General features: G+C 36.2%; 1 protein-coding gene across 2 annotated transcripts; it reads right to left on the bottom strand.

Annotated features, from left to right (window-relative positions):
* Window positions 1–890: 890 nt before the first annotated feature.
* On the bottom strand, window positions 891–13,246 carry LOC141288825 (uncharacterized). Of its 2 annotated transcripts, none has more exons than XM_073820993.1 (10): window positions 13,033–13,246; window positions 12,504–12,559; window positions 12,372–12,406; window positions 12,140–12,202; window positions 11,831–11,902; window positions 9,564–9,622; window positions 9,328–9,466; window positions 6,936–8,379; window positions 6,731–6,831; window positions 891–1,216 (listed from the first exon to the last, which is right to left on the bottom strand). In XM_073820993.1, exons 1-9 carry the CDS (start codon window positions 13,147–13,149, stop codon window positions 6,780–6,782), a joined length of 2,037 nt encoding a protein of 678 aa, XP_073677094.1. In that variant the 5' UTR covers window positions 13,150–13,246; the 3' UTR covers window positions 891–1,216; window positions 6,731–6,779. The 2 variants fall into 2 exon arrangements, with proteins under 2 accessions (XP_073677094.1, XP_073677093.1); XM_073820992.1 differs by having other exon boundaries at window positions 6,940–8,379.
* Between the last annotated feature and the right edge of the window lie 14 nt (window positions 13,247–13,260).

The raw sequence follows: 13,260 nt of genomic DNA, 5'->3' as shown, positions 1-13,260 counted from the left end.
CCGAAAGCCACACCCATAAAATGTACAAATAAACTCAGTCTTACAGAAGGCCAGGTTTAACTTTTTTTAAATTTTGTTGACAGATGTTTAGTTTAGAGTTTTTTTTTGCAAAGTTTTAACATGTTTTTAGGAATTAAATGTTATATAAAATCAGTGATATGAACAACCCACTCTGTAAAAACCTTTAGATTGTAGATAGGACTAAAACTACAAAGTCTGGAGTATGTAAATGATATTAAAGTGGAGATTTATGACACAGTAAATGAGAAACAAATACTCTAAAGAAAGTGGAATTCAAATTTTTTTTGTAGCTGAAACCTACAGATGCAAATAGCTGAAGTATAATAAAATAAGCAGTAAAATGTGTATTTTGGTTGTCTTTTTTCCACTAATCTGAAAGGCATGTAATTCAATTACTCCAAAACTTATAGTATCTTCTGGAAAAAATGGGGAAAAAGAAAAATATTTTAAATCTTTAGATTTGTTTCTGATACATTCTGCAGCAAATGAAGCAGCAAATTATGCTACATGGTTGTGACTTTTTTAATCCGTTGACCATTAAAAAATAAATTCAATATTTCCCACCCAATGCCTTGTTTTTAATAGGAAATAAGCCAGCATTATGTATTTACATATGCAGCGCATTTCTGTGTGAAGAACGAGGTGAGACAGATCTAAGTAAAACCATCTGTGTATTTTGAATCACAAAAAAACAAATACAATGTGACAATTTTTTTTCCTTAATGTTCACAAATTTGCACAAACAAATTCAGTGCTTAATCTTAAGCAATTGTACATCATAATTTTTTTTAAAAATTAAGAAAACTTATCATATGACCAAAAAATAAAACAAAATATGTTTTTCCTTGGATCTCATTTTTCCCCCCAAAGGTTCTAAAAGAATACAAAAGGCATAAAATCCTTCTTAATAACAGGACGTCCAGTTATCAAAAATAGAAAAACAAAACGACAACAAAACTAAATATTTCTCAAAATGTACCTCCTTATAAAAAATACAACATATAAATGCTGACGTACATACATATGAACACACATGATCCGCAAAGCAGGGACGAAGCATGCATTCAGTTTAAATCATAATTTCAGCCAACATTGTGGGATTGAAAAGTCTCAAGGGCCATTACATCCATTATGTGCTGTTGAGTCCATGAGTTTCATCACTACTGAGCTGTTTCTCCTTGGAAGACTTCTTTTTCTAGACAATAAAAGAGCAATACAAGTAATTTACTTATAGAAAAATCAATCTTACTTAGGTTTATTATCATACAGGGTTTCTACAGGCTTAATGACGATAAAGACTTTGTAAAACCAAGTTAAAAACATTTACACAACGCAATGAGTTTTAGTAACACTTCACCGCTTGAAAACACAACTTCCAACTGATCTCTATTACTTAAAAAATAAACAAATTAATAGCTCACGACTTAAATGCTCACAACTACTAGAATATGGAAATAAATTTTACTGTACCTTCTGATCAAAGGTGTTTTTTGTTTCATAATTCAAAGGGAAAACAAATTTTCATACCGATATTTGATATTGGCTGATGTTCATGTTCTAACAATAAACTCACTTGATTTAGTTAAATTTCTCAAAAAACAAGACTTAATTTCTTCATTTTGCACCTCAAGTAAGTGTATTTTAGTTCATTTCCAGAACAAAAATTTACAGGTAATGTACTCACCTCCTTGTCATCCAAGATGTTCATGTCTTTCTTTTTTCAGTCGTAAAGAAATGATTTGTTTTTAATGTTTTAATGTTTTTAGAGGAAAACATTTCAGGATTTCTCTCCATATAATGGACTTCTATGGTGCCTGAGAGTTTAAACTTCCAAAATGCAAACGATCCCAGCCAAAGAAGAAAGGTCTTATTTAGCAAAACAACGTTTTATATAAAAAAAAAAGAAAAAGAAAAAAGATATTTTATATACTTTAACCAGAAATGCTTGTCCTGTCTAGCTCTGCATGTTCTCTGCGTATTCCAGTTCAACAGTTAGAGTATGTCGAAAAGCTGCCATCTCATTTTCTCCTCCAGCTTCAAAATCATCCTTTATAGCTGTATGAACTTTTTTGTAAAGGGCTTCTGATCTTCTTTTCACATTTACTTTGTAAACACTGGGTTGTTACTTCTGCAGCGATGTAGAACGATTTTGAAGCTGGAGGAGAAAATGAGATGGGAGTTTTTCAACCTACCCTAACTGCTGAACTGGAATACACAGAGCTAGACAAGATGAGCATTTGAGGTTAAAAAGCTGCTAACCAATTATTTTTAGAAAAAGAAAATCGTTTCAGACCCTTCTTTCTTGGCTGGGATCATTTAGAGCCCTTTGAAGCTGTATTTAAATTGCATTTTGGGGCACCATAGAAGTCCACTATATGAAGACAATTCCTGAAATGTTTTTCTCAAAAATATTTTTTTTTTACGACTGAAGACAGACAGCTATGAACATCTTGGATGAGAAGGGGGTGAGTTTTAAAGGGAACCCTGTGTAAGACTTGTATGGCTTAACCCTTGTGCGTCAATTTAAAAAAAGTTTCACATAGGTTCATATTAAAGGTTCATGTCAAAAAAACTGTATATACAGTGGCTTGCAAAAGTATTCGGCCCCCTTGAACTTTTCCCCATTTTGTCACATTACAGCCACAAACATGAATCAATTTTATTGGAATTCCACGTGAAAGACCAATACAAAGTGGTGTACACGTGAGAAGTGGAACGAAAATCATACATGATTCCAAACATTTTTTACAAATAAAGAACTGAAAAGTGGGGTGTGCGTAATTATTCAGCCCCCTTTGGTCTGAGTGCAGTCAGTTGCCCATAGACATACGCCTTATTCAGCCCGCTGCCATTTTGAATCGAAAACGAGGCTGTGAGGGATAGCAGTCCAGCAGCGCCCACTGTGGCGCGTTGTTGCGTACCGGGATGTAGATCGTATATCCGTAAAATAATAGGTCATTTCACATTTTTCCACAGGACAAAGAGCTCCAGAAGACGTGGATTGATCGACAGGACAAATAACCTAACTTTCAGGTAACAATATTGCATTTTTTTTTTGAGAAAATGACTGTGGAAAGACTGCTAATTTCTAATGGGAGCATGTTTATCTTCCTTTAAACGCTTACATAGAGTTTTTCAAATGATGTTATATAGATTAAAATGCTTAATGGTTTGTGTTAAGAGCCTGCAGCTAGGTCATAAGCGTCTTCCCGACCTTTATTATGAAATTACGATAAACATGACATTTTCCTTGTCTAAAGCAAGACAGAAACAAAAAAATAATGTTCTGAATATCATTTAGCGATTTTAAAAGGGGTTGACATCAAACACTACATGGCAAACTAATAAATAATTGTTATCTTTTGATCTCTTTGCATAAAAATAAACTTTCAACCCACTGTTTTTTGTATGACTTAACATGTTGTCTGAAAGAGGCTTACGATCTAACGTTAACTGCAGGCTCTTAACACAAACTATTAAACATGTTGATCTTTAAAACATCATTTAAAAAGAATATCTTTTTCATTTACAATCGCAAGGTTTTGTTTTCGTGAGGTCTTTGAGTCCAGGTAAACACAAGACGGAGCTGAACCCTCCTTAAGCGTCCTAATTCCAGTCAGTGTTTTTGAAAAACAATCCTGAGTAAAATGTTGAGCACTCTTGTGTTCTTTGTAATCTATTTAGTTTAGTTGTTGTAGTAATACATCACATGTTAGCTCTGCGTAAACGTTTAAAGGAAGATAAACATGCTCGCATTATAAATTAGCAATTAGCCAACCGGCTAGTTTCCACAGTCATTTTCTTAAATAAATGCAATATTGTTACCTGAAAGTTAGGTTATATGTCCTGTCGATCAGTCCACGTTTTCTGGAGCGCTTTGTCCTGTGGAAAAATGTGAAATGACCTATTATTTTACGGCTATACGATCTACATCCCGGTACGCAACAATGCGCCACAGTGGGCGCTGCTGGACTGCTATCCCTCACAGCCTCGTTTTCGATTCAAAATGGCAGCGGGCTGAATAAGGCGTATTGCCTGATGAGTGCTAATGACTAAATAGAGTGCACCTGTGTGTAATCTAATGTCAGTACAAATACAGCTGCCCTGTGACGGCCTCAGAGGTTGTCTAAGAGAATATTGGGAGCAACAACACCATGAAGTCCAAGGAACACACCAGACAGGTCAGGGATAAAGTTATTGAGAAATTTAAAGCAGGCTTAGGCTACAAAAAGATTTCCCAAGCCTTGAACATCCCACGGAGCACTGTTCAAGCGATCATTCAGAAATGGAAGGAGTATGGCACAACTGTAAACCTACCAAGACAAGGCCGTCCACCTAAACTCACAGGCCCAACAAGGAGAGCACTGATCAGAAATGCAGCCAAGAGGCCCATGGTGACTCTGGACGAGCTGCAGAGATCTACAGCTCAGGTGGGGGAATCTGTCCATAGGACAACTTTTAGTTGGCCTTTATGGAAGAGTGGCAAGAAGAAAGCCATTGTTAAAAGAAAACCATAAGAAGTTTGCAGTTTGCCAGAGGCCATTTGGGGGACACAGCAAATATGTGACCCTGGACCACAAAACCAGTCTTAAGTCGCTGGGGTATATTTGTAGCAATAGCCAAAAATACTTTGTATGGGTCAAAATTATAGAATTTTTTTACTTGCCAAAAATCATTAGGAAATTATGTAAAGATCATGTTCCATGAAGATTTTTTGTAAAATTCCTACTGAAAATATATCAAAATGTAATTTTTGATTAGTTATATGCATTAAGAACTTAATTTGGACAACTTTAAAGGTGATTTTCTCAGTATTTAGATTTTTTTGCACCCTCAGATTCCAGGTTTTCAAACAGTTTTATCTCGGCCAAATTGTGTCCTATCCTAACAAACCATACATCAATAGAAAGCTTATTAATTAAGCTTTCATATGAGGTATACATCTAAGTTTTGGAAAAATTTAACCTTATGACTGGTTTTGTGGTCCAGGGTCACATATGTGGAAGAAGGTGCTCTGGTCAGATGAGACCAAAATGGAACGCTATGTGTGGCGGAAAACTAACACTGCACATCACTCTGAACACACCATCCCCACTGTCAAATATGGCGGTGGCAGCATCATGCTCTGGGGGTGCTTCTCTTCAGCAGGGACAGGGAAGCTGGTCAGAGTTGATGGGAAGATGGATGGAGCCAAATACAGGGTAATCTTGGAAGAAAACCTCTTGGAGTCTGCAAAAGACTTGAGACTGGGGCGGAGGTTCACCTCCCAGCAGGACAACGACCCTATGAATTTCAGTCTCTAGATGTGCAAAGCTGGTAGAGACATACCCTTAAAGACTGGCAGCTGTAATTGCAGCAAAAGGTGGTTCTACAAAGTATTGACTCAGGGGGCTGAATAATTACGCACACCCCACTTTTCAGTTCTTTATTTGTAAAAAATGTTTGGAATCATGTATAATTTTCGTTCCACTTCTCACGTGTACACCACTTTGTATTGGTCTTTCACGTGGAATTCCAATAAAACTGATTCATGTTTGTGGCTGTAATGTGACAAAATGGGGAAAAGTTCAAGGGGGCCGAATACTTTTGCAAGCCACTGTATTTCAAAAACTTGAAACTTGGGAGTACAGATTTAAGTTTGGTCTTTTAATTTTGAAGCCTTGGCAACAGAATGAAAGCCTATTAACAAATATTGCATAATTTTATAGTTAAATGGCCCTGGGATTGAAAATGGCAGTTTTAACGGGTTTCAATGAGGACATTCTTGTCCTTAAGGTCCTGAGACCTAGTGTAAAATAGATTTACTAAAGGAAATGAGGGTAAAATATTAAAATTCCAATAAAATACACACCTGTGCCAAATTGTATGCAGTTGCAGGGCTTGACATTAAGCTTTGGCATGTGCTTGTCCTTCGGAAAAGTAAATTAGACATTCACTTGTCCGAGTGAAAAATTTACTTGTCCGGGGCAAAAAAAAAATCTTTTTTTGCTGTAAATTAATCCAATCTGAAGCAATAGTCTCATCACTACTCTATAAAGTCTTACTTTAATCTAAATATTTGCCTTAAATTGATTTTTTAGGAAACTTTAACTTTATTTTCCTGACCTTACTAACTGTATGTGTCATCATTCACATCCAATTCTTAAATTTTATCAATACATTAAATTAGAATAACTAGACTCTGTATGGTTACACAAATTAAATCATTATCAACAAACTCCATCTTTCCACTGCACAGGAAAAACCCAGGCTGCAAACGAAAATGACATTTAATTGTATTTACTTAGACTGTTTAATGAAGATAAGAGCTTCCAAAAAATGCATTTACACAGTAAATTTGCAAATACATAAATAATGTTATAAGATTAATTTTACTTTTTTAAAACATATAACTCCTTGTGGGGAAAATCGACAGTGCGATATTTGGTTTAAGTCTACGCTTACATCCATTGCCACCTGTAAGCTCTAAGTAACTGTGGTCATCAGTATTTTATTTTATTTGTGTTGCAGTAAAAACAGCAACAGGTAGCACCAGTAGCTCGCGAGTGCAACTATTTCACGTCATAATGGCGCCCCCTATAGTATAAAATATGTATAAAACTATGTGTTTTTTTTTTTAAATAACGTAAATCTTTCATGGGTTTACATCATTTACGTTATATTAAGCCACACATTATTTTTAAACATGCAATAAATCCACTAATTTTACCTTTTTGTGCACTACCACCTCCTCAACTGGAGCAGATACAGAAAGATCATCAGGGATTATCTCCTCTGCTTCTTCTTCTCTCTCCTTCTCTTTCTTCTTCTCTGTACATCATTTCAGCACGAAAGAGAACACAAGCAAACAAAAATTGTGGTAAACATACAATAAAAGCCACACGCCAAGATATACATACATTTAAATCACTCACTCACTCTTTTTCTTCCGGCTTATTTCTAAAGGAGCGGATGCTTCTTCTTCTTCTACAACTGCTGGTTGCAGATCATCTGTATTTTCACCCTCCTTGCTTTTCTTCTTCTTGTCTTTCTTGGCCTTCTTGGGCTCTGGCATGGCCTCCTCCGCTGCTGGGACGTCACAAGCTTCTTCCCTTGTGTGTTTTCTCTTTTTGGAAGGAGTCTCTTGATCTTGATTAGAGGTTTCCTCATTTTCCAAACCAACACCATCTAAATTATTCACTTGTGATTTACTACTTTTTAACGGCGTTTCTGAAGGAACGTCATTCTGGATCTCCATGTCAGCAGCAACAATCACTTTACTTTTTTTCAAAATGCTCTTTAAAGACTTCGACTGCAGAAGACCTGCATCTGACGTGACCGTTTTGACCTTCTTACTGGCTGTGTCCACCTCACCAGGTTCTTTGGTGCTTTTTACTTTCTTAGCTTTATCTTTTTTAGATTGAGATTCAGGCTCAACTGTTTCAGAATGGCTTTTATTGGCCTTAAGTTTGGCTTTTTCAGATGAAGAGTCAGGTTTCACAGATTCTACAGAGACATCAGCTTTCTCAGATGTCGTTTCTTGGTCAATCTCAGAAGGACCTTCTGTTTTCTTAGCCTTAACCTTCTTAGAAGGAGTCTCATCAGAAACAGGCTCTTCAATACTTTTAGACTTCTTGTTTTTCACTTTCTTAGATGGCGTGTCTGATTGGTCAGAGGTGAGGTCGGTTTCTAGCAGTTTGCTAGCAGCTTTCTTAACCTTTTTAATGTTTGAGGGACTATTGTCAGTTTCAACATCATTGGCTTCAGACTGGCCTTTCTTTTTTTTCGGCTTTTTAGATGGCGTTTCAGTGCTGCTGCTTTCTGAGGTACCATTATCGTTCCTATTTGCTTCAAATTGGGCTAAAAAATCTTTAAAATGAACTTTTTTAGGAGTTCCTTTGGGTTCTGAATCTGATACACCAACCTCTTTAGTTGTTGTCAATGGGGTTTCCAAAAGTCCATTAATTTCATGATTTGTTTCTGGTTTATCAGTCTCATCCTGAACAGATGAGTTAGTAGTTTTACCTTTAGTTCTTTTAGGGGACTTAACTACATCAAGACCTGAGGTACTACTATTTTTTTTATTCCTAGACTTTTTGGGTGGTGTTTTAACTTCATGATGTTCAGAAACTACTGCAGTGTCTTTGCCTTTTGACTTTTTTGTAGGAGTCTCAGATTCATCGGTCATAACAGGAATGTTGTCAGGATTGTCAGTCGCTTTTTTTGCCAGTGTTTTGGACGTTCCCTTCCTGGCTGGGGTTCCTTCCTTTTTAGCTCTTGCCGGCCGTTTTGTCGTTCTTCGTTTTGCTGAAGGGACAGGTAAAGGGACAGGGGATTCATCCAAGGTCCAGAGAATGTCCATCTTTGCTCGATCAGCATCTGGTAACAACAGACAAACTTCTGTAATCTTATTTCATGTTGAATCTTATGTAAACACATCAAATCAAAATGGAGTGGAAAGAACAAACTGCTGTCCCTCAATCAAAAAACAATTAAAATCTTAGATGTTTACTAAGATCCTTCTATTATCTATTGAAACCCACAATAATATTTAAAATATCAGTAAGCGTAATATATATAAAATCATCATTTATTGGGTACTTTCTATTGGGAGGTGGCTGTCCTGAAACCCAACCCCTAAATTTCAACACACATTTTTAGTATTTCAGTATGTTTTAGTGAGTTCAAATTCTATAATGTGATGTGGTTACTACCAAAACATTGACTGAAACAACCAAAACACTGGATATTTGGTCAAAAATAAAGATGCTATAATAGTGTTTGGTTCAATGTATAGTCAAACTAATGAATCCTTGAGTTTGAAATCAGTATGATCAACTTTTTGCCTTTTACAAAGAAAGACTGGATATTTAATAAAACAGTAAAAAATATATTTACAAGGTAGATGTAAACAAAATCTTATAGGTCAATATAACCCTTTTTCAGTAAATTATATATTACTGTGTTTAAGTAGTGACAATTTTGGGGAGAAGACAATTTTATTTTGCATATCTTTTGCATACATAAAACATTTTTTCAAGACATTTCCAACTCTGACTTTCTGAGACCAATTCTGAACTTCTGTTTTAAATAAATGCTGTTCTTTTGAAGTTTCTATTTATCTCAAAATCCTGAGGAAACCACAGGTTCCACAAAATATGAAGTAGCAGTTTTCAATATTGATAATTATGATATGAAAATGAACTAATTTAATTTCATGTCAAATGATCCTTCAGAAATCATTCTAATATGCTGATATGCATAGAAAGAAAACTGTGATAAAGCACACCCCTATGTTCTATTATGCATTTATACAGTTTGTCTTACCTGATATTTGAAAAACCATGTTCTTCCACTTCTCCACATCTAAACTAGAGTCTGAATCGGAATCGTTCCCTGGATTGGCCTCAGAGGTGGACTTTTTTCTTTTCCTTGGTTTCGTCACAGTTTCTTTTTGCTTCTGTTTCTGTGAAGTGGAATTTGTGATGCATATGTCAGGTGACTTTTGTATGGTGGGTCAGTTAAATTTGGATTAAAAATTTTGGTCAGTTTATATCAAATACCGTCGCTTTTTTCGCCAACCCTGAAGTCTTCTTGTTGTTCACAGACTTTTTTGGACTAACTATTTTCCATACAAAAAACAAACAAACAAAAAAAATATATAAATAACGTATAGCAACTTTAACTGAGGGTTAAAATCACAGTTCTTCCTTTTTAAAAGAACATTTATCCCAAAATTTACTAAAAATGTTTTCACCCTCAGGCTATCCAAGATACAGGTAAATTTGAGCTTACATTACTTGCTCACCAATGGATCATCTGTAGTGAATGGGTGCCGTCAGAATGAGAGACCAAACAGCTGATAAAAACATCAGAATAATCCACAAATAATCCACACCAATCCAGTCAATCAAGATGTGTTTTTTAACTTTAAATTGTCACCTTTGGCCCAAATGAATCCAAAGAGTCACAATAATCCACAAGTGTGGATTACTTGTGGATTATTCTGATGTTTTTATCAGCTGTTTGGAGTTTCATTCCTCATTCTGACGGCACCCATTCACTGCATAGAATCCATTGGCGAGCAAGTGACGTAATGCTACACTTTTCTCCAAATCTGTTCCCATAAAGAAACAAACTCATTTACATCTTTAATGGCCTGAGGATGAGTACAAATCAATTGTCAACTCCTCATAAATGTGACCCTGGAACACAAAACCAGTCTTAAGTAGCACAGGTATATTTGTAGCAATAGCCAAAAATACATTGTATGGGTCAAAATTATTTTTCTTTTAATGCCAAAAATCATTAGGATAATAAGTAAAGATCATGCTTCAAACGGGAGTATACCTCCTACAGTACATTTCCTACCATAAATATATCAAAACTTAATTTTTGATTAGTAATATGCATCGCTAAAAACTTAATTTGGACAACTTTAAAGGTGATTTTCTCAATATTTAGATATTTTTTTTGCACCCTCAGATTCCAGATTTTCAAATAGTTGTATCTCTGTCAAATATTGTCCTATTATAACAAACCATACATCAATGTGCATATATGTAACTGTATATACAGCATCTCACAAAAGTGAGTACACCCCTCACATTTCAGCAACCATTTTAGTGTATCTTCTCAAGGGACAATACTATAGAAATGAAACTTAGAGAAATAGAGTAGTCAATGTGCAGCTTGTATAGCAGTATAGATTTACTGCCCTCTGAAACATAACTCAACATACAGCCATCATTGTCAAAACAACTGACAACAAAAGTGAGCACACCCTAAGTGAACTTGTCCAAAGTGTCAATATGTTGTGTTAGCCCCATTGTTATGCTGGACACCACCTGAGCCAAATAAGTTTATTTTAGTCTCATTAGACCACAGGACATGGTTCCGGGAATTCATGCTCTTGGACAGGTTGTCTTCAGCAAACTGTTTGCGGGCTTTATTGTGAGCCAGCTTCAGAAGAAACTTCCTTCTGGGAGGATGCCCATGCAAACTGACTTGTTGCAGTGTGCAGCGTATGGTCTGGGCACTGACAAGCTGACCTTTTACTTCTGCAACCTTTAAAGCAATGCGGCAGCACTCATGTATCTGTTTTTTGAAGCCAGGTTCTGGACCTGACGCACAGAACGAGTGCTCAACTTCGTTGATCAACCCTTGCAAGGCCTGTTCTGAATAGAACCCATCTTGGAAAACCTCTGTATGCCCCTGACCACTGTAGTGTAACTCGGTTTCAGGGTGTTACTGAAGCTCTAATAGCCTTGGCCATCTTTGTGGAGAGCAACAATTCTAATTCTCAAATCCTCAGAGAGTTCTTCGCCATGAGATGCCATGTTGAACATCCAGTGGTCAGTATGAGAGAACTGTACTTAAAGCTGCTAATTTTATCTGCTTTAATACAACATACACAACTTTGTATGGTCCTGTCAGGCAGACAGAATATAAACATGATGAAAAGGACATGTGGCTTTGCATGTTTAAACAACATACTGCTGTTATTACTTAGGAAGTACTCACTTTTGTTGCCAGCTATTTTGACAGTAATGGCTGTATGTTGTCAGAGGACAATAAACCTATACAAGCTGCACATTAACTACTCTAAAATATATCCAAGTTTTATTTCTATGGTATTGTCCCTTGAGAAGATATACTAAAATGGTTGCTGAAATGTGAGGGGTGTACTCACTTTTGTGAGATACTGTAAATCTCAGTTTTCGAAATATTTACACTTATAACTGGTTTTGTGGTTCACAGTCACAAATGTAACACAAAAACACTGCTCAAACACACATATAAACAATGTTAAGAATGACAACTTATTTACCAGCAGAGGGGGATGTGGTCTTAGACTTGGTTCCAGTTGAAGAGCCTTTCTTGCCCTTTGCAGTCTGAACACCTGTGGATACAAAGAGTTTTGGTGAGCAAGTGACGTAATGCTACACTTTTCCAATTCTGTTACCATAAAGAAACAAACTCATTTACATCTTTAATGGCCTGAGGGTGTATATACTATCAGCAAACTTTAAGTAACATTGTCAAATCCCATGTCAACTCCTCATAAATGTCACACAAAAACACTGCTCAAACACACATATATATATATACATAATAATAAAATTGACAACTTATTTACCAGCTTTGGTCTTAGACTTGGTTCCAGTTGAAGAGCCTTTCTTGCCCTTTGCAGTCTGAACACCTGTGATACAAAGAGTTTCTGTTAGTTTCTACTAATTTTAGTGATCACACCATATGAGTTTTGAATTGTCAGCTTGATTTCCATTAAAATGATTCATGTACAGTACTCAAATCTGTCCTTGAATATTATGACAAATGATATTTAGTGAAACTTAATTTGATGTACATACCAGAAGGCACCAAAGGAATATCTCCATCATCTGAGCTGCACATATCACGTTGTAAAAAGAAAGAAACATTATAAGTTAGCTTGAAACTAATTTACATTTGTAGCCCAAAAACACAAGACACAAGTGCATTACCTTGCCCACTTCTTAAAGATCTCACTCAAGGATGCTTTCACTTCTTCAGTTTTAACCTGCAATTGACAGTCACATTTAATACAAACATTACGTGCATTCAGATCATTCATGTTTATGCATATCACAGTACTGAGCTCGACTGACATAGACACTAATATAACAAATAAAGCACTGACCTCAGTGTCTGTAAGTCTTATTTGGTGCTTACAGTATATCTGTGCACTATTATCAGTAACCACAAGACAAAGCTCATTTGCACTACATGCTCATGTCATACTTAACGCATACATGCAGCTTTATAGACATCGTGTACTACTGTCAGTCACCGATAGGCAGTGATTTTAGTATGCACTGAACTGATAAACACTAAAGTTACAGTAAATGCATCGGATTAGGTTCGACTGCTCTAATGCACGATTTTGAAATGCTTTATTTTGAATTCTCTTGACATGCATGCATTAATGCATACATATATTGATTTACAAGCATGCACTCGCTCTCTCACACACATGAATAAACATATCTGCACCTGGGGCGCGTGCTTTCTCAGCGCTTTGGCTGCTTTCTTGTAGCCGTTGTCCTTTAAGTGGTGATATATTAAATTGATCAGCCCGTCCTGCGAGGCGTCTGTAATATTTGAGGTCATGTTTGTGGTGGGGATGAATTAAAAACAAGCGCGAAACTTAGGAAAAACTTTGCTGCATGTTTCTATTTCCGCTACGTTCGAGCAGCAGCAACATGCGCGTTCCTTCACTCT

Source organism: Garra rufa, chromosome 16 (genome assembly GCF_049309525.1).
Source record: "Garra rufa chromosome 16, GarRuf1.0, whole genome shotgun sequence".
Lineage (NCBI taxonomy): Eukaryota > Metazoa > Chordata > Actinopteri > Cypriniformes > Cyprinidae > Garra > Garra rufa.
This window is presented reverse-complemented; position numbering and strand designations above follow the sequence as displayed.